The following is a 22,459-nucleotide window of genomic DNA, read 5'->3' as shown; positions in this document are numbered from 1 at the left end:
CAGTACCCCAGTGTTATACAGTGACAGACCCGTCCCCACCAGTACCCCAGTGTTATACAGTGACAGACCCGTCCCCACCAGTACTGTGCCCCAGTGTTATACAGTGACAGACCCGCCCCCACCAGTACTGTACCCCAGTGTTATACAGTGACAGACCCGCCCCCACCAGTACTGTACCCCAGTGTTATACAGTGACAGACCCGTCCCCACCAGTACTGTACCCCAGTGTTATACAGTGACAGACCCGTCCCCACCAGTACTGTACCCCAGTGTTATACAGTGACAGACCCGTCCTCACCAGTACTGTACCCCAGTGTTATACAGTGACAGACCCGTCCCTACCAGTACTGTACCCCAGTGTTATACAGTGACAGACCCGTCCCCACCAGTACTGTAACCCAGTGTTATACAGTGACAGACCCGTCCCCACCAGTACTGTACCCGTGTTATACAGTGACAGACCCGTCCCACCAGTACTGTACCCCAGTGTTATACAGTGACAGACCCGTCCCCACCAGTACTGAACCCCAGTGTTATACAGTGACAGACCAGTCCCCACCAGTACTGTACCCCAGTGTTATACAGTGACAGACCCGTCCCCACCAGTACTGTACCCCAGTGTTATACAGTGACAGACTCATCCCCACCAGTACTGTACCCCAGTGTTATACAGGGACAGACCCGTCCCCACCAGTACTGTACCCCAGTGTTATACAGTGACAGACCCGTCCCCACCAGTACCCCAGTGTTATACAGTGACAGACCCGTCCCCACCAGTACCCCAGTGTTATACAGTGACAGACCCGTCCCCACCAGTACTGTGCCCCAGTGTTATACAGTGACAGACCCGCCCCCCACCAGTACTGTACCCCAGTGTTATACAGTGACAGACCCGTCCACACCAGTACTGTATCCCAGTGTTATACAGTGACAGACCCGTCCCCACCAGTACTGTACCCCAGTGTTATACAGTGACAGACCCGTCCCCACCAGTACTGTACCCCAGTGTTATACAGTGACAGACCCGTCCCCACCAGTACTGTACCCCAGTGTTATACAGCGACAGACCAGTCCCCACCAGTACTGTACCCCAGTGTTATACAGTGACAGACCCGTCCCCACCAGTACTGTACTCCAGTGTTATACAGTGACAGACCCGTCCTCACCAGTACTGTACCCCAGTGTTATACAGTGACAGACCCGTCCCTACCAGTACTGTATCCCAGTGTTATACAGTGACAGACCCGTCCCTACCAGTACTGTATCCCAATGTTATACAGTGACAGACCCGTCCCTACCAGTACTGTATCCCAATGTTATACAGTGACAGACCCGTCCCTACCAGTACTGTACCCCAGTGTTATACAGTGACAGACCCGTCCCCACCAGTACTGTAACGCAGTGTTATACAGTGACAGACCGGTCCCCACCAGTACTGTACCCGTGTTATACAGTGACAGACCCGTCCCCACCAGTACTGTACCCCAGTGTTATACAGTGACAGACCCATCCCCCCAGTACTGTACCCCAGTGTTATACAGTGACAGACCCGTCCCCACCAGTACTGTACCCCAGTGTTATACAGCGACAGACCCATCCCCACCAGTACTGTACCCCAGTGTTATACAGTGACAGACCCATCCCCACCAGTACTGTACCCCAGTGTTATACAGTGACAGACCCATCCCCACCAGTACTGTACCCAGTGTTATAAAGTGACAGACCCATCCCCACCAGTACTGTACCCCAGTGTTGTACAGTGACAGACCCGTCCCCACCAGTACGGTTTCCCAGTGTTATATAGTGACAGACCCATCCCCACCAGTACTGTACCCCAGTGTTATACAGTGACAGACCCATCCCCACCAGTACTGTACCCCAGTGTTATACAGTGACAGACCCATCCCCAGCAAGAGAGATTAAGTGGGGCAATGTCACTTTATTGCTGCACATTTGGGGCAGCAGGGTAGCATGGTGGTTAGCATAAATGCTTCACAGCTCCAGGGTCCCAGGTTCGATTCCTGGCTGGGTCACTGTCTGTGTGGAGTCTGCACGTCCTCCCCGTGTGTGCGTGGGTTTCCTCCGGGTGCTCCGGTTTCCTCCCACAGTCCAAAGATGTGCGGGTTAGGTAGATTGGCCATGATAAATTGCCCGTAGTGTCCTATTGTTGTGTTACGGGTATGGGTTTGAGTAGGGTGATCATTGCTCGGCACAACATTGAGGGCCGAAGGGCCTGTTCTGTGCGGTACTGTTCTATTAGGTCAGAGCTGGGGCTATAATCTGTTTATATTGAAGCGGTGGGAGGAACAGCAGTTGTTTATCACCCAGATGAGCAAGTTCCAGCTGTCTCGGTAACTACCGTATTTACTGAAGTACTGGCCCTGCTTATTAACTAGACACCAGCCGTCGACAGGTAGGTCCTGTGCAGCATCTGAAGGAGCCACCCCGATAATATCAGAAATGAAGGAGTGCGGCCCCTCAGCTGAGGCGGGGGATAGGGGGGCAGCACTGGGGGGGGGGGGGGGCGCAGGAGCGCTTCTCGCCTGGCTGCTCCCGGTTAGCTAACCCACCCCACCCTCTGTCGGGCTAAGGCTGGTGTATGCGTGTGAAGCAATAAACCCCTGTTTACAAAAGAAAAAATGGGCGTCAGGAAACATGGCAGCCGATTTGTGCACAGTGCGATCCCATAGACAGACAATGTTATAACGGGACCCCTAATCTCACCCTGCCGGTCACCATTGTCCCAGAGGACCATCCCTTTGGTGTGAGCGTGAGCGTGAGCGTGAGCGTGAGCGTGAGCGTGAGCGTGAGCGTGAGCGTGAGCGTGAGCGTGAGCGTGAGCGTGAGCGTGAGCGTGAGCGTGAGCGTGAGCGTGAGCGTGAGCGTGAGCGTGAGCGTGAGCGTGAGCGTGAGCGTGAGCGTGAGCGTGAGCGTGAGCGTGAGCGTGAGCGTGAGCGTGAGCGTGAGCGTGACTCTTGATTTTTTTTTAAATTTAGAGTACCCAATTACTATTCTCTTTCCAATTAAGGGGCAATTTATCGCGGCAATCCTCCTAACCTGCACATAGAACAGTACAGCACAGAACATGGATTGTGGGGCGTGACCCACACAAGACCCGGGGAGAATGTGCAAACTCCCACACGGACAGTGACCCAGGGCCGGGGATTCGAACCCGGGTCCTGAGCGCCGTGGTCCCAGTGCTATCCACTGCTCCACATGCCGGCGATTTAACCAGAGTGTCACTACCACCACACCTTGGGCGAGGGGCAAGGTTGAGGAGGGGGGGGCCCTTCATGGATCCGTACGGGAATCGAACCAGCTACTGTTGCTGGTGTCGCTCCGCGTCACGAGCCAGCCGTCCAGCCAACCTGGAGCGACACACCGGACTGTACTGTGCGCGAGTTCGGGCCCAGTCACTGCTGGCAGGTCAGCTCTGGCCTCCACGGCTTGTGCGAGGGGCAGAGGGAAGTTTTGACAACAAGAACGGCCATGACGCCATTGTGGGACAGAACAGACTCGAGGGGCAGAAGGGCCACATTCAGTGCCTACGCGGTTCGTTGAGGGATAAAAGGTTATCAATTGGGAGCTTCCTGGTTTTATTTTCCAGCTCCTTTGACAAACCCACCCAGTTATTTTAAAGACTTTCTCCAAATTCAAAAAAAAAAGAAGAGGAGGATGAGAAAAATGCCTTAAACCCCCAAATGTAAACCCCATTTAAGATTTGCCTTGCATTTAAATTTGCAAATCCCTCGCCCCAAAAGCACACCGCTAACCATCTCGTTGCTAAAAATAGCTGTTCCATTTCAGGGCAATCTATTACAAGACAATTAGAAGAGGAATAATCTTGCATTGATGTGGCGCCCTCACGAAAAGGCCATTCGGCCCATCGAGTCTGCACCAGCCTTTGGAAAGAGCACCCTACTTTCAGCTCAAGCCCAAACCTCCACCCTATCCCCGTAACTCCACCTAATCTTTGAACACTAAGGGGCAATTTAGCATGGCCAATCCACCTAACCTGCACGTCTTTGGACTGTGGGAGGAAACCGGAGCACCCGGAGGAAACCCACGCACACACGGGGAGGACGTGCAGACTCCGCACAGACAGTGACCCAAGCCGGGAATCGAACCTGGGACCCTGGTGCCGTGACGCAGTAGTGCTAAGCACTGTGTGTCGCCCCATCTATCCCCACGCCTTAGTAACCAGCATCCTAGCAGTGCCCAAACATATAATAGTGAACGTAATGGCTGTTACTATGGCAAGGGGAGAGCTGGTGCTCAAAAAAAGGTTTGCACTGCCCCAATCATAGTCTCAGAACCGTAACTAAGCAACAGGAGATCACAAGAGCTATTTCTGGTCCAGTATTCACACTCGCGTCAGTATAAGCTGTCAATGCGGCCAACGATCGCTGGTTCTATATCCCCCTTGGGTTGCACGGACTCGTATTCCGATTGTTCGAGAATGTGTTTCCTGTTCAAAGTTAGCAGACGCGCTGGAAAACACCAAGTTAGGCTGGGGGCATCGTTGGCATTTATTGCCCAACCCTAATTGCCCTCAGGGAGGTGGTGTGCTTGAGCCGCTGCAGTCTGCACGGTGTAGGTGCACCCACCGTGCTGTTAGGGAGGGTGTTCCAGGATTTTGACCCCAGCGACAGTGAAGGAACGGCCGATATATTTCCAAGTCAAGATGGTGAGTGGATTGGCCAGGGACACAGGGACACAGGGACACAGGGACACAGGGACACAGGGACACAGGGACACAGGGACACAGGGACACAGGGACACAGGGACACAGGGACACAGGGACACAGGGACACAGGGACACAGGGACACAGGGACACAGGGACACAGGGACACAGGGACACAGGGACACAGGGACACAGGGACACAGGGACACAGGGACACAGGGACACAGGGACACAGGGACACAGGGACACAGGGGGTTTGGTCCTTCCGATTTGGGCCTGCTCTCAGAGCCACGTGACTGAGCACGGCAGCTAATGCTTCAGAAAGTACTTATCGGCCAAAATGCTGTGAGACAGGTATGAAAGGCGCTATGCAAATGTACGGTTGCCTAACAAGTTCAGGAGGGGTTGCAATCTTTCTGATTGCTGTCTCCACCCAAGAAAAAGTTGGAAAACTTCCAAATGATGATGACGTTGTCCAGATTCTCTCAAGTCCCGAGCCCAGACCTGCGGCCTGAAAGGGTGGGTCGAAACTCTAGAGTAGGCCGAAACCTTAGAGTAGGCCGAAACCCTACTTCCACATTAACGCCACAGCTACCTCCCACCTGGAGTTGGAGCTGGTTTATAACCGGGGGGGGGGGCGGAGAAAGAGAAAATAGGCCACGAAGGGATTTGAAAACAAGGCACTCGTTTGTAAAATTAATTTGAGGCCCTATCTGCCCTTTCAATTAAGCGTCAAACAGAACTGACACGAGCGAAGAATGAAAAGGGTTCTCTCAAGACAGCTGGATTCCCTCATGGGGGCACTTGGCGAAGAAAGTTACCTCCTGAAGAACATTTAGATGAACATTCGAAAAAGATAGAGGGAACACTCCCCGCTTCCGTGCCAGTCACACAGGAGTTAATTGACAACCAAATAACATTGCAAATTTCTCAGAGAAACTGCCGAAACATTTGTCTGCCCCCCCCCCCCCCCCCCCCCCCCCCACCCCCAAGCTTCCCATCGAAGTGCCTCGCAGCCAAGTCCGTGCACAGCAGCAAGTTCGAGACCAGGGTAATCCGGCTTGAAGGGGAGGGTTTGGCGAGGGTTTCAAATTATTCATCGGGACTCGGGGGAGGTGAACATTGCCTGGAGTGGAGAAAGGCAGGAGGTGATCGAATAGAGTTACGTGTAGGCCAGACCCTGGGGGCAAGGGCAGCAGACTTCCTTCCCTGATGGGGACATGAGGGAAGTCCACAGCCCCCGCTCGGGTTGGGAGACGCACGCGTCGGGAGGACAAGGCCACTTGCAATGGAGCGCCCAGGAATTGGAAACTCGCTCCCCAAGGACAAAATTTGAAAACCGCTCCCGCCTCCCAACCACGAGCAGGAAACCCAGCAGAACGAGGAGGTACAAAGGACAGCCACCAATAACTAGAGGATACGAGGACCCTAGAGGAGGCCCAACTGGAGGAGTTTTGATCTGATGGGGGTTACAGAAACTCCGCAGTGGAGAAGGGGGCCTTTCGGCCCATCGAGTCTGCACCGACCCCATCTGCAGTGCAGAAGGGGGCCATTCGGCCCATTGAGTCTGCACCGACCCCATCTGCAGTGCAGAAGGGGGCCATTCGGCCCATTGAGTCTGCACCGACCCCATCTGCAGTGCAGAAGGGGGCCATTCGGCCCATCGAGTCTGCACCGGTATCTGCAGTGCAGAAGGAGGGCATTCGGCCCATCGAGTCTGCACCGACCCCATCTGCAGTGCAGAAGGAGGGCATTCGGCCCATCGAGTCTGCACCGACCCCATCTGCAGTGCAGAAGGGGGCCATTCGGCCCATCGAGTCTGCACCGACCCTCCCAAAGAGCACCCTGCCGAGGCCCAAGCCCCCCCCCCCAATCCCCGGAGGATGTTGGAGGCTTTGCGGAGGGTTTGATTAGAAGGACGGGAACTGGACCAGGAAACCATGTGGGTCAGCGAGGGGCGAACAGGGGGGTTGGAGAGAGCTCGGGTTGCAAGCAGCAGCATGTCCAACTGGCACTTCCGTACTTCCTGGTTAGGCTATGACTGGGTCAGTACTAAACAAGCATCCCGAATTCCTATAGCACCTATTACGACCGCCGAGCCTTACAGCTAATGACAAAAAACAGTAAGGCACCAGTGATGGGGAGCGCGGCTGCAATATCACCGACGTATCTGACGAGCCGTGGTAGTGTTCAATGGCTCAGCCTGCTCGATGGGCTGAATGGCCCCCCCCGCCCCCCAAATTGTGCTCACGTTGACTAAACTAAAGCAGAGGTTTGATTAGGGGAGGGGGGGGGGGGGGGGGTGGGGGGGGGGAGAAAGAGAGAAGAATTTGACATCTCTATAAAGAAAAAAAAGTGGTCAAATATTTGACCAAATTCTTGCAAACGGAGAGAAGAATATGTCAAGTTGGGAAGGACGAAGAGAGCGATGACCAACTTGCATCACACACACACTTCCCCCTCCCCCTCAAAACAGTTAAACCACATCCACATTACAACTCACGGGACATGAATTGTACAAATATTTGTCATTCGCTGCGGCTCAGTTGGCGGCCCTCAGGATGGGGGGGGGGGGGGGGGGTCGTCGCAAGTTTCCAGGCTCAACTCCCCCCACCAACCCGAATATTTCCAACAAAACCCCACCCTGGGCGGCACGGTGGCACAGTGGCTAGCATTGCTGCCTCACGGCGCCGAGGTCCCGGGTTCGAATCCCGGCCCCGGGGTCACTGTCCGTGTGGAGTTTGCACGTTCTCCCAGTGTCTGCGTGGGTTTCGCCCCCACACAACCCAAAGATGTGCAGGGTCTGCTTTCGAAGCCAGCGATTTAGCCCAGTGTGCTAAACCAGCCCCTGGCCAGGCAGGAGCAGCCAGCAACGTGACAGCGTCACATGCCCAGGGGGATAACAAACGGGTCCATTGATGGGGGAAACAGTACCAGGCAGAGCTCCGGCAACGTTCCAGGAAATCAGCATCAGCAGGCAATCCCCAACACTGAATTCAGTGACAGAGGGGCTTTTACATAGAATTTACAGTGCAGAAGGAGGCCATTCGGCCCATCGAGTCTGCACCGGCTCTTGGAAAGAGCACCCTTCCCAAGCCCACACCTCCACCCTATCCCCATAACCCAGTAACCCCACCCAACACTAAGGGCAATTTTGAACACTAAGGGCAATTTATCACGGCCAATCCACCCTAACCTAGACATCTTTGGACTGTGGGAGGAAACCGGAGCACCCGGAGGAAACCCACGCAGACACGGGGAGGATGTGCAGACTCCGCACAGACAGTGACCCAAGCCGGGAATCGAACCTGGGACCCTGGAGCTGTGAAGCAATTGTGCTAACCGCCATGCTACCATGCTCCTACCGTCCCCCCACCCCCGCATCGCCAGAGCTGACCCACGAACCAATTTTCCACGAGTCGGGGGGGGGCAACACATTCAGGAGACTGACCCTGACTGGAAGGAGTAGCGTCTGTACACCCAAACCCCCTCCCTCAAAACGCACACACGCAAGGGGCTGGGCATTGTAAAATGCCCACCACCCCTCAATAAAAAGGGGGTGGGGGGGGCCCCAAAGGGGGTCACCTTCTCTCTCGAACACAAGTACAGTAGACGTCATCTTTCTCCGCAGCCCACACTTCAGCCCCATCAGCAAAGTTACGAAATCAGGTCAGATTACCTGCAATTGGCACTTTAGAAACCCAATTCGCCCCCCTACCACCTCCCCCAGCCCCCTTTTCAGGGGCATACAAACAACACAGACAGCGAGGAAGGAAGGAGCAAAGCGATCACTTGGCAACATTGCACCATCCACTGCTCCTATCAATCGTGCATCATCAAGAATTGAGAGGTGGTCAGGTTTTACACCACATTTCTAACGCAGCTTCTAAACGCAGTTTGAAAACCAATTGGCAGTATTTAACGGAAACTCCAGTTAAAACAGTGCGGCAGCTGAGGCCTGTTCGAGTGGAGCCCAGCGCAAGCTAGAGCAGCAGCTCAACTCTCCACTGGGCACCTTCAGTTTAACAACTTTTGACTTTGACCTTTCTCCTCCATCTTTCTTCAAAGATATCCCATATAGGTATTCTCAATACAACCCAACACCACCCCACCCCCAATACACCCCACCCCCAATACTGTACACCCCACCCCAGGCGTCAATCTTGATCTAAAGTTTGCTACATCGTGTTGCAATCTCTCCCAGCTAGAGTTTAACACCAACACTATTCACTACTTCCCTCTCCAGTTGTGATGGAACAGCCAGATGGACTCCAAACTCCAACTGCTTTCTCTCTCCCTAAAGATGCTGATGGACCTACTGAGATTTTCAGCATCCCCCCCCCCCCCCCCCCCCCCCCCCCCGTTAACACCGGAGACTGTTAACCCCCTCCCCCCACAGGGGGACAACACGAGAGACTGTTAAACCCAGACACACATATATGGGGCTGGTTTAGCACACTGGGCTAAATCGCTGGCTTTTAAAGCAGACCAAGGCAGGCCAGCAACACGGTTCGATTCCCGTACCAGCCTCCCCGGACAGGCGCCGGAATGTGGCGACTAGGGGCTTTTCACAGTAACTTCATTGAAGCCTACTCGTGACAATAAGCGATTTTCATTTCATTTCACACACACACACTGGGACAACACTCAAGACTGTTAAACCCAGACACACATTGGGGGACAACACTAGAGACTTAAACCCAGACACACACACAGGGACACTACACTAGGGACTGTTAGACCCAGACACACACACACACACACACACGGACACTACACTAGGGACTGTTAGACCCAGACACACACACACACACACACAGACACTACACTAGGGACTGTTAGACCCAGACACACACACACACACACACACACACGGACACTACACTAGGGACTGTTAGACCCAGACACACACACACACACACAGACACTACACTAGGGACTGTTAGACCCAGACACACACACACACACACACACAGGGACACTACACTAGGGACTGTTAGACCCAGACACACACACACACACACACAGGGGGACAACACAAGACTGTTAGACCCAGACACACACACACACACACACACACACACACAGGGACACTACACTAGGGACTGTTAGACCCAGACACACACACACACACACACAGGGACACTACACTAGGGACTGTTAGACCCAGACACACACACACACACACACAGGGGGACAACACAAGACTGTTAGACCCAGACAGAGACACACACACACACACACACACACACAGCAAAATGAATGAGGGGGAGGAATGGGCCAGTTGTATTCAGATTATTTTGGGGGCAGTAAGGGCTCAGGTTACAGCGGGCTGTACCGTCCAACTCACCCACTCGCATGAAGATGACGATGCTGAACATGGAGAGGACGGTGGGGACCACCACTCCGAAGAAGGTGCACAGCTTCCTGCGGTCATCGTGCTGGGGGCCGCTGCTGCTGCCGCCGCTGCTGGAGGCGGCGACGGGCGGCACCTCCTCGTCCGCCGGGGCCCCGGACACGCAGCTCTCGGCGAATCCCCCGGCCACATTGTACAGGCGGTAGTTGAGAAGGGGGGAGGTCTCGCTGGACATGGCGAGGGCTCAGCCCGTGAGTCAGTGTCTGTCTGGGGGGGAAGAGGATTCCCTTATGTAACCTTGGGAGGGGATTCCCTTATGTAACCTGGGGGGGGGGGGGGGATTCCCCTTCCCAGTCAGCTGAAATTAACAATCAACTCCCCCAGGCAGCTGAAATTAACAATCAACTCCCCCAGATTGCTGAAATTAACAATGTAACCCCCAGATTGCTGAAATTAACAATGTAACCCCCAGATTGCTGAAATTAACAATGTAACCCCCAGATTGCTGAAATTAACAATCAACCCCCCCAGACTGCTGAAATTAACAATTAACCCCCCCCCAGACTGCTGAAATTAACAATCAACCCCTCCAGTCTGCTGAAATTAACAATTAACCCCCCCCCAGACTGCTGAAATTAACAATCAACCCCTCCAGTCTGCTGACATTAACAATGCAACCACCCCAGACTGCTGAAATTAACAATCAACCCCCCCCCCCAGACTGCTGAAATTAACAATCAACCCCCCCCCCAGACTGCTGAAATTAACAATCAACCCCCCCCCCCCCCAGACTGCTGAAATTAACAATCAACCCCCCCCCCCCGACTGCTGAAATTAACAATCAACCCCCCCCAGACTGCTGAAATTAACAATCAACCCCCCCCCAGGCAGCTGAAATTAACAATGCAACCCCCCCGCCCACTGTGTCCATTTCAAACACCGCACCGCAATTGGATACAAGCAAACACGACATTGCTACCAGCCCATCATCTCCGCTACCTGCCCCGAAGCCGCAATTGAGCATCATGAGATAACTAGCCCATGTGATTCCTCACTCCCTGTGGTTGGTCCTTTCTCTAACCCCTCCCCAGTCCTGGGCTGGGCTGAGACAGATTTGATCGTCGGCTGGGAGACGCCTTGATTCAAGTCCTGCTCAAACCCTCCCCTTAAAAGAGGGTTTTTTTTTAAGGTCTTTTAAGGTTAATCAACTCGTTACAGCAGAAGGCACAAACTCAGGGACAAATTAAAAAGGGTTAAGAGAGAGCAATGGAAACATGTCTAACACATAAAATCAAAATGTGATTAAAGTGGGTCGGTAAAGCTATCCAACTCCTCACCCCTCCCCTCGCGGTGCCCACTGGGCATGGGAGGCCTTGAGGGTGACTGGAGACCCCACATGCTTCCCCCCTCACCCTTCTTCCCCCGCGGTGCCTACCGAAAATGAAAAATGAAAATGGCTTATTAGAACAAAGAAAATTACAACACAGGAACAGGCCCTTCGGCCCTCCCAGCCTGCGCCGATCCAGATCCTTTATCTAAACCTGTCTCCTATTTTCCAAGGTCTACTTCCCTCTGTTCCTGCCCATTCAAATACCTGTCTAGATGCCTCTTAAATGATGCTATCGTGCCCGCCTCTACCACCTCCGCTGGTAAAGCGTTCCAGGCACCCACCACCCTCTGCGTAAAAAACTTTCCACGCACATCTCCCTTAAACTTTCCCCCTCTCACCTTGAAATCGTGACCCCTTGTAACTGACACCCCCACTCTTGGGAAAAGCTTGTTGCTATCCACCCTGTCCATACCTCTCATAATTTTGTAGACCTCAATCAGGTCCCCCCTCAACCTCCGTCTTTCCAACGAAAACAATCCTAATCTACTCAACCTTTCTTCATAGCTAGCACCCTCCATACCAGGCAACATCCTGGTGAACCTCCTCTGCACCCTCTCCAAAGCATCCACATCCTTCTGGTAATGTGGCGACCAGAACTGCACGCAGTATTTCAAATGTGGCCGAACCAAAGTCCTATACAACTGTAACATGACCTGCCAACTCTTGTACTCAATACCCCGTCCGATGAAGGCAAGCATGCTGTATGCCTTCTTGACCACTCTATCAACCTGCGTTGCCACCTTCAGGGTACAATGGACCTGAACTCCCAGATCTCTCTGCACATCAATTTTCCCCAAGACCCTTCCATTGACCATATAGTCCGCTCTTGAATTTGATCTTCCAAAATGCATCACCTCGCATTTGCCTGGATTGAACTCCATCTGCCATTTCTCTGCCCAACTCTCCAATCTATCTATATTTTGTTGTATTCTCTGACAGTCCTCCTCACTATCTGCAACTCCACCAATCTTAGTATCATCTGCAAACTTGCTAATCAGACCACCTATACCTTCCTCCAGGTCATTTATGTAGATCACAAACAACAGTGGTCCGAGCACGGATCCCTGTGGAACACCACTAGTCACCCTTCTCCATTTTGAGACACTCCCTTCCACCACTACTCTCTGTCTCCTGTTGCCCAGCCAGTTCTTTATCCATCTAGCTAGTACACCCTGAACCCCATACGACTTCACTTTTTCCATCAACCTGCCATGGGAAACCTTATCAAACGCCTTACTAAAGTCCATGTATACGACATCTACAGCCCTTCCCTCATCAATTAACTTTGTCACTTCCTCAAAGAATTCTATTAGGTTTGTAAGACATGACCTTCCCTGCACAAAACCATGCTTCCTATCACTGATAAGTCTATTTTCTTCCAGCTGTGAATAGATCCTATCCCTCAGTATCTTCTCCAACAGTTTGCCTACCACTGACGTCAAACTCACAGGTTTATAATTCCCTGGATTATCCCTGCTACCCTTCTTAAACAAAGGGACAACATTCGCAATTCTCCAGTCCTCCGGGACCTCACCCGTGCTCAAGGATGCTGCAAAGATATCTGTTAAGGCCCCAGCTATTTCGACCCTCGTTTCCCTCAGTAACCTGGGATAGATCCCATCCGGTCCTGGGGACTTGTCCACCTTAATGTCTTTTAGAATACCCAAAACTTCCCCCTTCCGTATGACAACTTGACCGAGAGTATTTAAACATCCATCCCTAGCCTTAACATCCGTCTTGTCCCTCTCCTTTGTGAATACCGATGCAAAGTACTCATTAAGAATCTCACCCATTTCCTCTGAGTCCACGCATAAATTCCCTCTTTTGTCTTTAAGTGGGCCAATCCTTTCTCTAGTTACCCTCTTGCTCCTTACATACGAATAAAATGCTTTGGGATTTTCCTTAACCCTGTTAGCCAAAGATATTTCATGACCCCTTTTAGCCCTCTTTATTGCGCGTTTGAGATTCGTCCTACTTTCCCGATATTCCTCCAAAGCTTCATCAGTTTTGAGTTGCCTCGATATTGTCGTGAGTAGGCTTCAATGAAGTTACTGTGAAAAGCCCCTAGTCGCCACATTCCGGGGAGGTTTTGGTATGGGAATTGAACCGTGCTGCTGGCCTGCCTTGGTCTGCTTTAAAAGCCAGCGATTTAGCCCAGTGTGCTAAACCAGCCCCTACCGGGCAAGGGAGGCCTCGAAATTGATCATAGATTCAACACACTCCCCCCCCCCCCTCCCCACCCCAATGGCACCCACTGGGCCCGTAGCCCCGCATGCTCCCCTCACCACGCCCCCCCCGGGCACGGGAGGCCTCAAAGGTGTCCATGGACAATGGATGCTCTCCCCATCCTGGTAACGCCGTGGAAGAGGGACAGACGGTCCGGCCGGACGGCTCCCTCGGTTGCCCCGTTGCCCCAGGCAGACCCCTTGACGGTGAGTTTGCTGTCATTTAGGAGGGGCCTGGAGGAGGTATTCAATCCAATTTCATCCCCCCCCTCCTCCCCGCACTTTCTATAATATCTGCCGTTGATTAGAGTACTTGAGAGCGAGGAGGTCATGCTGAATTTATACAAGGCACTATTTAGACCTCAGCCGGAATAGAACATAGAACAGTACAGCACAGAACAGGCCCTTCGGCCCTCGATGTTGTGCCGAGCAATAATCACCCTACTCAAACCCACGTATCCACCCTATACCCGTAACCCAACAACCCCCCCCCCCCCTTAACCTTACTTTTTAGGACACTACGGGCAATTTAGCATGGCCAATCCACCTAACCCGCACATCTTTGGACTGTGGGAGGAAACCGGAGCACCCGGAGGAAACCCACGCACACACGGGGAGGACGTGCAGACTCCGCACAGACAGTGACCCAAGCCGGGAATCGAACCTGGGACCCTGGAGCTGTGAAGCATTTATGCTAACCACCATGCTACCGTGCTGCCCCTAAATTTGGAATATCCAATTCATTTTTTCCAATTAAGGGGCAATTTAGCGTGGCCAATCCACCTAACCTGCACATCTTTAGGTTGTGGGGGCGAAACCCACGCAGACACGGGGAGAATGTGCAAACTCCTCACAGACAGTGACCCAGGGCCGGGATTCGAACCCGGGTCCTCAGCGCCGTAGGCAGCAATGCTAACCACTGTGCCACCGTGCCGCCCTAATGTTGTGCACAGTTCTGGGGGCCGCGCTGTAGGGAGGGTGTCAACGCGGTTCGGAGAGCACAGAAGAAGTTCACAAGAATGGTTCACGGGATGGGAAACTTCAGTAATAGGGATGCAATGGAGAGGTCGGCACTGTCCTGGGACAATGCTGAGAGGAGATTTTATAGCCGTGTGGCACAGTGGTTAGCACTGTTGCTTCACAGCGCCAGGGACCCGGGTTCGATTCCCGGCCTGGGTCACTGTCTGTGCGGAGTCTGCACGTTCTCCCCGTATTAAATTGCCCTTTGTGCCCATAAAGGTTAGGTGGGGGTTACTGGGGATAGGGTGGAGGTGTGGGCTTAGGTGGGGTGCCCTTTCCAAGGGCTGGTGCAGACTCGATGGGCCGAATGGCCTCCTCCTGGACTGTAAACTCTGTGAAAGCGGGCCAGTTTACGGTGCTCTTACAGAGGATTGGTGCAGACTTGATGGGCCGAATGGCCTCCTTCTCCACTGTCAGAATGCTCCGGTTTCCTCCCGCCATCTAAAGATGTGCATGTTAGAAGGATTGGCCATGATTTAGATTTCTTGTTACATTTAGATTCTGAATTATTGTCACGCGTACCGAGGTACAATGAAAAGTATCGTTCTGCGCACAGTCCAGACAGATCATTCCATACACGAAAAACACAGGACATGCGCTAGATACACAATGTAAATACATAGACACAGACATTGGGTGAAGCATACGGAGTGTAGTACTACTCAGTAGAGAAGATGTGTGAAGAGATCAGTTCAGTCCATAAGAGGGTCGTTTAGGAGTCTGGTGACGGTGGGGAAGAAGCTGTTTTTGAGTCTGTCCGTGCGTGTTCTCAGACTTCTGTATCCCCTACCCGATGGAAGAAGTTGGAAGAGTGAGTAAGCCGGGTGGGAGGGATCCTTGATTATGCTGCCCGCTTTCCCCAGGCAGCGGGAGGTATAGATGGAGTCGATGGATGGGAGGCAGGTCCGTGTGATGGACTGGGCTGTGTTCACGACTCTCTGAAGTTTCTTGCGGTCCTGGGCCGAGCAGTTGCCATACCCAGGCTGTGATGCAGCCCGATAGGATGCTTTCTATGGTGCATCTGGAAAAATTGCCCCTTCGTGTCCAGGTTAGGTTGGGGTTATGGGGATAGGCTGAGAGAGTGGGCCTGGGTAGGGTGCTCTTTTCTAGAGTCGTGCAGACATGGGCCGAATGGCCTTCTTCTGCACTGTTGGCAATCAATGATTTAAATCGAAACAATGTGCAGGATGTCCGTGGAAAAGACAGGGGAATGGCACTAATTCATGTCGCTCATTTGGCGAGGAGGTGCAGACCCAATGGGCAGAATGGCCTCCTTCTGGGCAGTGACCATTCTGCAGTAACACTCCGCCATGCAGAGAAAGATATGCATTCATAAAATTACAGGTTGGTCCTGAATTAACGACTTTTGAATTATTGCTACACTTGGATAGTAGGAACCATACCCGCTCGTGCAGAGCAAGCCCCCACAAACGATGGAGTGGAACCTGAACCAAAAGTGGACCACAGCTATTCACGATATATAACAATGATCTGGAAGAAGGAACTAAAGGCACTGTTGTTAAGTTTGCAGATGACACAAAGATATGCAAAGGGACAGGTAGTATTGAGGAAGCAGGGGGGCTGCAGAAGGACTTGGACAGGCTAGGAGAGCGGGCAAAGAAGTGGCAGATAAATACAATGTGGAAAAGTGTGAGGTTATGCACTTTGGAAGGAGGAATGGAGGCAGAGACTATTTTCTAAATGGGAAAAGGCTTAGGAAATCAGAAGCACAAAGGGACTTGGGAGTCCTTGTTCACGATTCTCTTAAGGTTAACGTGCAGGTTCAGTCGGCAGTTAGGAAGGCAAATGCAATGTTAGCATTCATGTCGAGAGGGCTGGGATACAAGACCAGGGTTGTACTTCTGAGGCTGTGTAAGGCACTGGTCAGACCCCGTTTGGAGTATTGTGAGCAGTTTCGGGCCCTGTATCTAAGGAAGGATGTGCTGGCCTTGGAAAGGGTCCAGAGGAGGTTCACAAGAATGATCCCTGGAATGAAGAGCTTGTCGTATGGGGAACGGTTGAGGACTCCGGGTCTGTACTCGTTGGAGTTTAGAAGGATCAGGGGGGATCTTATTGAAACTTACAGGATACTGCGAGGCCTGGATAGAGTGGGCGTGGAGAGGATGTTTCCACTTGTAGGAAAAACTAGAACCAGAGGACACAATCTCAGACTGAAGGGTCGATCCTTTAAAACAGAGATGAGGACGAATTTCTTCAGCCAGAGGGTGGTGAATCTGTGGAACTCTTTGCCGCAGAAGGCTGTGGAGGCCAAATCACTGAGTGTCTTTAAGACAGAGATAGATAGGTTCTTGATTAATAAGGGGATCAGGGGTTACGGGGAGAAGGCAGGAAAATGGGGATGAGAAACACATCAGCCATGATTGAATGGCGGAGCAGACTCGATGGGCCGAGTGGCCTAATTCTGCTCCTATATCTTATGGTTGAAATCAAAAAAGATGTGGAATTGGGGGTCACCGAGGCCGTGGGAAGGTTGTGGGGCAGGACGAGCTTGCAGAGTCGGGGAGGGAGGGAGGGAGGGTGGCGAGAGGCATGGAGGGATTTGAAAACTAGGGTGCTGACCCCATGTTAACACACAATTTATGGTCCTGTTACTGAAGAGGAAATTATCTCATTTCGACACACCCTGTGTAATGTCATAAAATCTAATGGTTGTAAGTAAACATGGACTCGGGGTGATTCAGAGTTTAATTGCTATAAGGTGAGGAAAGTTTGGAGGTCGAGAAGGGCCTTGTAAATTTTTATTAAATACTTTTAAAGCGTACACCAGACCCCGAGTGGATGCTCACAAAGGTCTTTATGCGGCCCACCAAGATCAAGTCATAAAATTTTTTTTTTTTTTTTTTTTAAATGTTTTTAAAAAAATTTTTTATATTTTTTTGATAAGGTTAATGGGGGGGGGGGGGGGGGGGTTGTTGGGTTACTGGTATAGGGTGGATAAGTTGACTTGAGTAGGGTGATCATTGCTCGGCACAACATAGAGGGCCGAAGGGCCTGTTCTGTGCTGTACTGTTCTATGTTCTGTGTTCTATATGAGGCGCCCAGAATCATAACCGGGTGAAGCGCCATTTTTGAAAAGTAGAGAAAAAGAGGGCTAAAGGCAGGATGCCGCCGGGGGAAGCGCTGAGGTATATGCTGCACGCTAATTGGTTACAACCGGGACTATTAATTAATATACTGTGCGGCCCTTTAAAATTGTGAATTTCTGAATGTGGCCCTTGCACGGAAAAGTTTGCCCACCCCTGATCTAGAAGATGATGAATGGTATTCTGCGGCCACCCAGCTGCGTTATTTCACGGCGCCGCCGATTGCTGGAAGCGGGATTCTCTCTTCCCGCTGCTGTCAATGGGATTTCCCATCGACGTCGCCCCACGCCGCTAAATTACTCTTAGTGTTGGGTGGGGTTACTGGGTTACGGGGATAGGGTGGAGGTGTGGACCTTGGGGGGGGGTGCTCTTTCCAAAAGCCGGTGCAGACTCGATGGGCCGAATGGCCTCCTTCTGCACTGTAAATTCTATGATTCATACCACAGTGGTCTGTGTGAAATTGGCTTCATCCCCGTGACTGCGTGGGTTGCCTCCCACAGTCCAAAGATTATCATAGAATTTACAGTGCAGAAGGAGGCCATTCGGCCCATCAAGTTTGCACCGGCTCTTGGAAAGAGCACCCAACCCAAGGTCAACACCTCCACCCTATCCCCATAACCCAGTAACCCCACCCAACACTAAGGGCAATTTTGGTCACCAAGGGCAATTTAGCACGGCCAATCCACCCTAACCTGCACATCTTTGGACTGTGGGAGGAAACCGGAGCGCCCGGAGGAAACCCACGCACACACGGGGAGAACGTGCAGACTCCGCACAGATAGTGACCCAAGCCGGGAATCGAACCTGGGACCCTAGAGCTGTGAAGCAATTATGCTAACCACCATGCTACCGTGCTGCCCACGGATGTGCGGGTTAGGCCATGTTAAATTGCCCTTTGGTCAGGTGGGGGTTACTGGTTTACGGGGATAGGGTGGAGGTGAGGGCTTAAGTGGGCTGCTCTTTCCAAGGGCTGGTGCAGACTCGATGGGCCAAATGGCCTCCTTCTGCACTGTAAATTCTATGAAATGAAATTAATACAAATTTACTCAGTACTGGCGGAATTATGACTCCCACTCTCAAGCGGAGGCAACACAAGTCCTCGAGTGGAATATGGATTTAACTCGGGGGTTTTCTCCTGAAATCTTTCCTCAAAGCTCCACATCCATGACCTAAGGCAATACTGGACTATTTCTGATCCTTCATCACCTATCCTGCGGTTACAGGAGTGTTAGCTATCGGCTCAATGTTACCTATTTCCACACAAACAACTTATTGACCAGCTATATGGTAAAGGTAGTCGGGAGGGTACAGCTGCGTTCTCATGAAGGTTTGACTGACGATACTTGATCGTGTATATAGATTGTACTATGCATATCTGTTGCACTAATGTTATTGCAAGCATAACCTTAAGGTAACATATATCTGCTGCAATATATATTTTTAAAATCCTGCTTTAACCTACAGGCAGGTGGTGTGTCTGCAAAATGTGCAATTAAGATGCTGTAAAAGTGAGGTCACCGTTAATTCCAACCAGATATCTGTTTACAAAGAGAGGCCAAATGGAATTATGTCATGATTGCTGGAGGTATCTCTGGAGAATAGATAATTTGAGACATTCTGTTTAGATTTAGACGGGGCAGCACGGTAGCATGGTGGTTAGCATAAATGCTTCACAGCTCCAGGGTCCCAAGTTCGATTCCCGGCTGGGTCACTGTCTGTGCGGAGTCTGCACGTCCTCCCCGTGTGTGCGTGGGTTTCCTCCGGGTGCTCCGGTTTCCTCCCACAGTCCAAAAGATGTGCGGGTTAGGTGGATTGGCCATGCTAAATTGCCCGTAGTGTCCTAATAAAAGTAAGGTTAAGGGGGGGGGGGGCGGGGGTTGTTGGGTTACTGGTATGTATAGGGTGGATACGTTGACTTGAGTAGGGTGATCATTGCTCGGCACAACATCGAGGGCCGAAGGGCCTGTTCTGTGCTGTACTGTTCTATATTCTATTTGGCGGAGCACGTCGTAGGATCGGAGTGGGCTAAAGATGATGCAATTAATGGGAGGAGGCAGGTCTGTCTGCAGTTTTGCAGTCTTCTGGGGGCTTTAAGCAGTTTTGCCAAATGCTGTCAGGTTAAGCAGTAATTAGGGCAGCACGGTGGCACAGTGGTTAGCCCTGCTGCCTCACGGCTGTGAAGTCCAAGGTTCGATCCCGGCTCTGGGTCACTGCCCGTGTGGAGTTTGCACGTTCTCCCCGTGTCTGCGTGGGTTTCGCCCCCACAACCCAAAGATGTGCAGGGCAGGTGGATTGGCCACGCTAAATTGTCCCTTAATTGGAAAAAATTAATTGGGTACACTATATTTATATTTAAAAAAAGGTTATGCAGTAGTCAGAGGCGGCATGGCAGCGCAGTGGTTAGCACTGCTGCCTCACAGTGCTGAGGACCCGTGTTCGATCCCGGACCCTGCCGTGTGGAGTTTGCACATTCTCCCCGTGTCTGCGTGGGCCTCACCCCCACAACCCAAAGATGTGCAGGGTAGGTGGGTTGGCCACGCTAAATTGCTCCTTAATCGGTGTCCTCGTGCGTCAGTCACTGAAAGTAAGCGCGCAGGTACAGCAGACAGCAAATGTATGTTGGCCTTCATAGCCAGAGGATTTGAGTACAGGAATAGAGATGTTTTACTGCAATTATACAGGGCCTTGGTGAGGCCACACCTGGAGTATTGGGCGCAGTTTTGGTGTCTGTATCTGAGGAAGGATGTTGTTGCTATGGAGGGAGGGCAGCGAAGGTTTACCAGGCTGATTCCTGGGCTGGCGGGACTGTCATATGAGGAGAGGCCAAGTCGGTTAGGATTATATTCATTGGGTTTTGAAGAATAAGAGGGGATCTCATCGAAACTTATAAAATGCTAACAGGATTAGACAGGGTAGATTCAGAAAGAACGTTCCCGATGGTGGGGGAGTCCAGAATTTGGGGTCATAGTTCGAGGATTAAGGGGTAAACCTTTTCGGACTGAGGTGAGGAGAAATATCTTCACCCAGAGAGAGGGGTGAATCTGTGGAATTCGCTCCCGCAGGAAGTAGTTGAGGCCAAAACGTTGTGTAATTTTGAGAATGAATGAGATTCAGCTCTTGGGGCTAAAGGGATCAAGGGATATGGGCGGGGGGGGGGGGGGGGGGGGGGGGGAGGAAAGAGACGGGATCAGGGTATTGGCTTGAACGGCCAAATGACCTCTCCTGCTCCTATTTTCTATGTTTGTGTGCTTTTTGTCAAATGGAGACTGTGGCAGGGCAGGCCGGGGATTGGTCCCAAGATTCCATCCCAGAATTCGTCGCCATTTTGAAAACTGATGGGGTCTCGTGGAGCATTGGACCCCACTGAACACCCCACCCTCTCAACTCAACAACCCGTCTCCTATTATGTATTCTCATGTATTTTCTTGACTTTTGTTTAATTCCCTTTTCTTCCATGTACTGAATGATCTGTTGAGCTGCTTTCAGAAAAAAAAAACGTTTCACTGTACCTCGGTACACGTGACAATAAACAAATCCAAACATCCATCCATGCCATGCTTGCTAAATTGCCCTTAGTGTCCAAAATTGCCCTTAGTGTTGGGTGGGGTTACTGGGTTATGGGGATAAGGTGGGGGTGTGGGCTTGGGTGGGGATAGGGTGCTCTTTCCAAGAGCCGGTGCAGACTCGATGGGCCGAATGGCCTCCTTCTGCCAAGACATCTTCCCCTGCCCCCAGCTTGTCCGAAACCCCGAAAATATGTCCAGTCCATGGTAACCCCCACTATATTGATGGCAAATGCTGCTAAATGTCACGATTGACTGGAGGAGCAGGAATTCTACCTACTTACTAATGAACTCGGACTGCATCACTCTTTAATCGTGGTGCAAGAACTTAAGTCAGTGTTTACCCTATCCATTTAGAGGACCCAATTCATTTTTTTCCAATTAAGGGGCAATTTAGCTAGCGTAGCCAATCCACCGACCCTGCACATCTTTTGGGTTGTGGGAGCCAAACTCACGCAGACACGGGGAGAACGTGCAAACTCCACACGGACAGTGACCCAGAGCCGGGATCGAACCCGGGACCTCGGCGCCGTGAGGCAGCAGTGCTAACCCACTCCGCCGCCATGCTCGTGGTTTACTCTATCCAAATGGTTTATTGCGAAGGACCAAGTAGATGAGGCAGATCGGCTTTGATCTTATTGAAATGGGGATCAGGCTCGGGATGTCATTGGCATCAGGAGTAGAAGTAGGCATTTCAGCCCCTCGGGTCTGCTCCGCCATTCAATCAGATCATAGCTGATCTCTTCCTCGCCTCAGATCCACCCCCTGCCTGTTCCCCATATCCTTTTAACAATCAGAAATGTTCTGTCCCCTTCTTGAAACCATTTAACGATTCAGATTCCATGGCACTTATGAGGCAGCGATTTCCACGAATTCCCCACCCTCTACGAAAAGTAGTTCCTCCTCGTCTCAGTTCCAAATCTACCGCCTCTCAATATCTGTGACCTCTCGTAATCGAGTGACGTTTGGTCTAAAAGTTTACTTCCCTATGATACCTCGATCAAATCCCTTCTCATTCTACTCAACTCCGGCGCGTCTGAGCCTAAACTGTTTAAACTCACCTCATGTGTCAATTTCTTATCCCCGGAATCCATCTGGTGAACTTCCTCTGAACTG

General features: G+C 51.7%; 1 protein-coding gene across 1 annotated transcript in view; it reads right to left on the bottom strand.

Annotated features, from left to right (window-relative positions):
• slc12a9 (solute carrier family 12 member 9) overlaps window positions 1-10,592 on the bottom strand; it is a 50,909-nt gene extending 40,317 nt beyond the window's left edge. The window contains exon 1 of the mRNA XM_038786900.1: window positions 10,036-10,592. Coding sequence (XP_038642828.1) covers window positions 10,036-10,276 — 241 coding nt within the window. The 5' untranslated portion in view covers window positions 10,277-10,592. The remainder of the gene's footprint in view (window positions 1-10,035) is intronic.
• Window positions 10,593-22,459: the final 11,867 nt, after the last annotated feature.

This window comes from Scyliorhinus canicula, chromosome 29 (genome assembly GCF_902713615.1).
Source record: "Scyliorhinus canicula chromosome 29, sScyCan1.1, whole genome shotgun sequence".
NCBI lineage: Eukaryota > Metazoa > Chordata > Chondrichthyes > Carcharhiniformes > Scyliorhinidae > Scyliorhinus > Scyliorhinus canicula.
The sequence above is the reverse complement of the archived record's forward strand: the minus strand, read 5'-3'. Positions and strand labels throughout refer to the sequence as shown.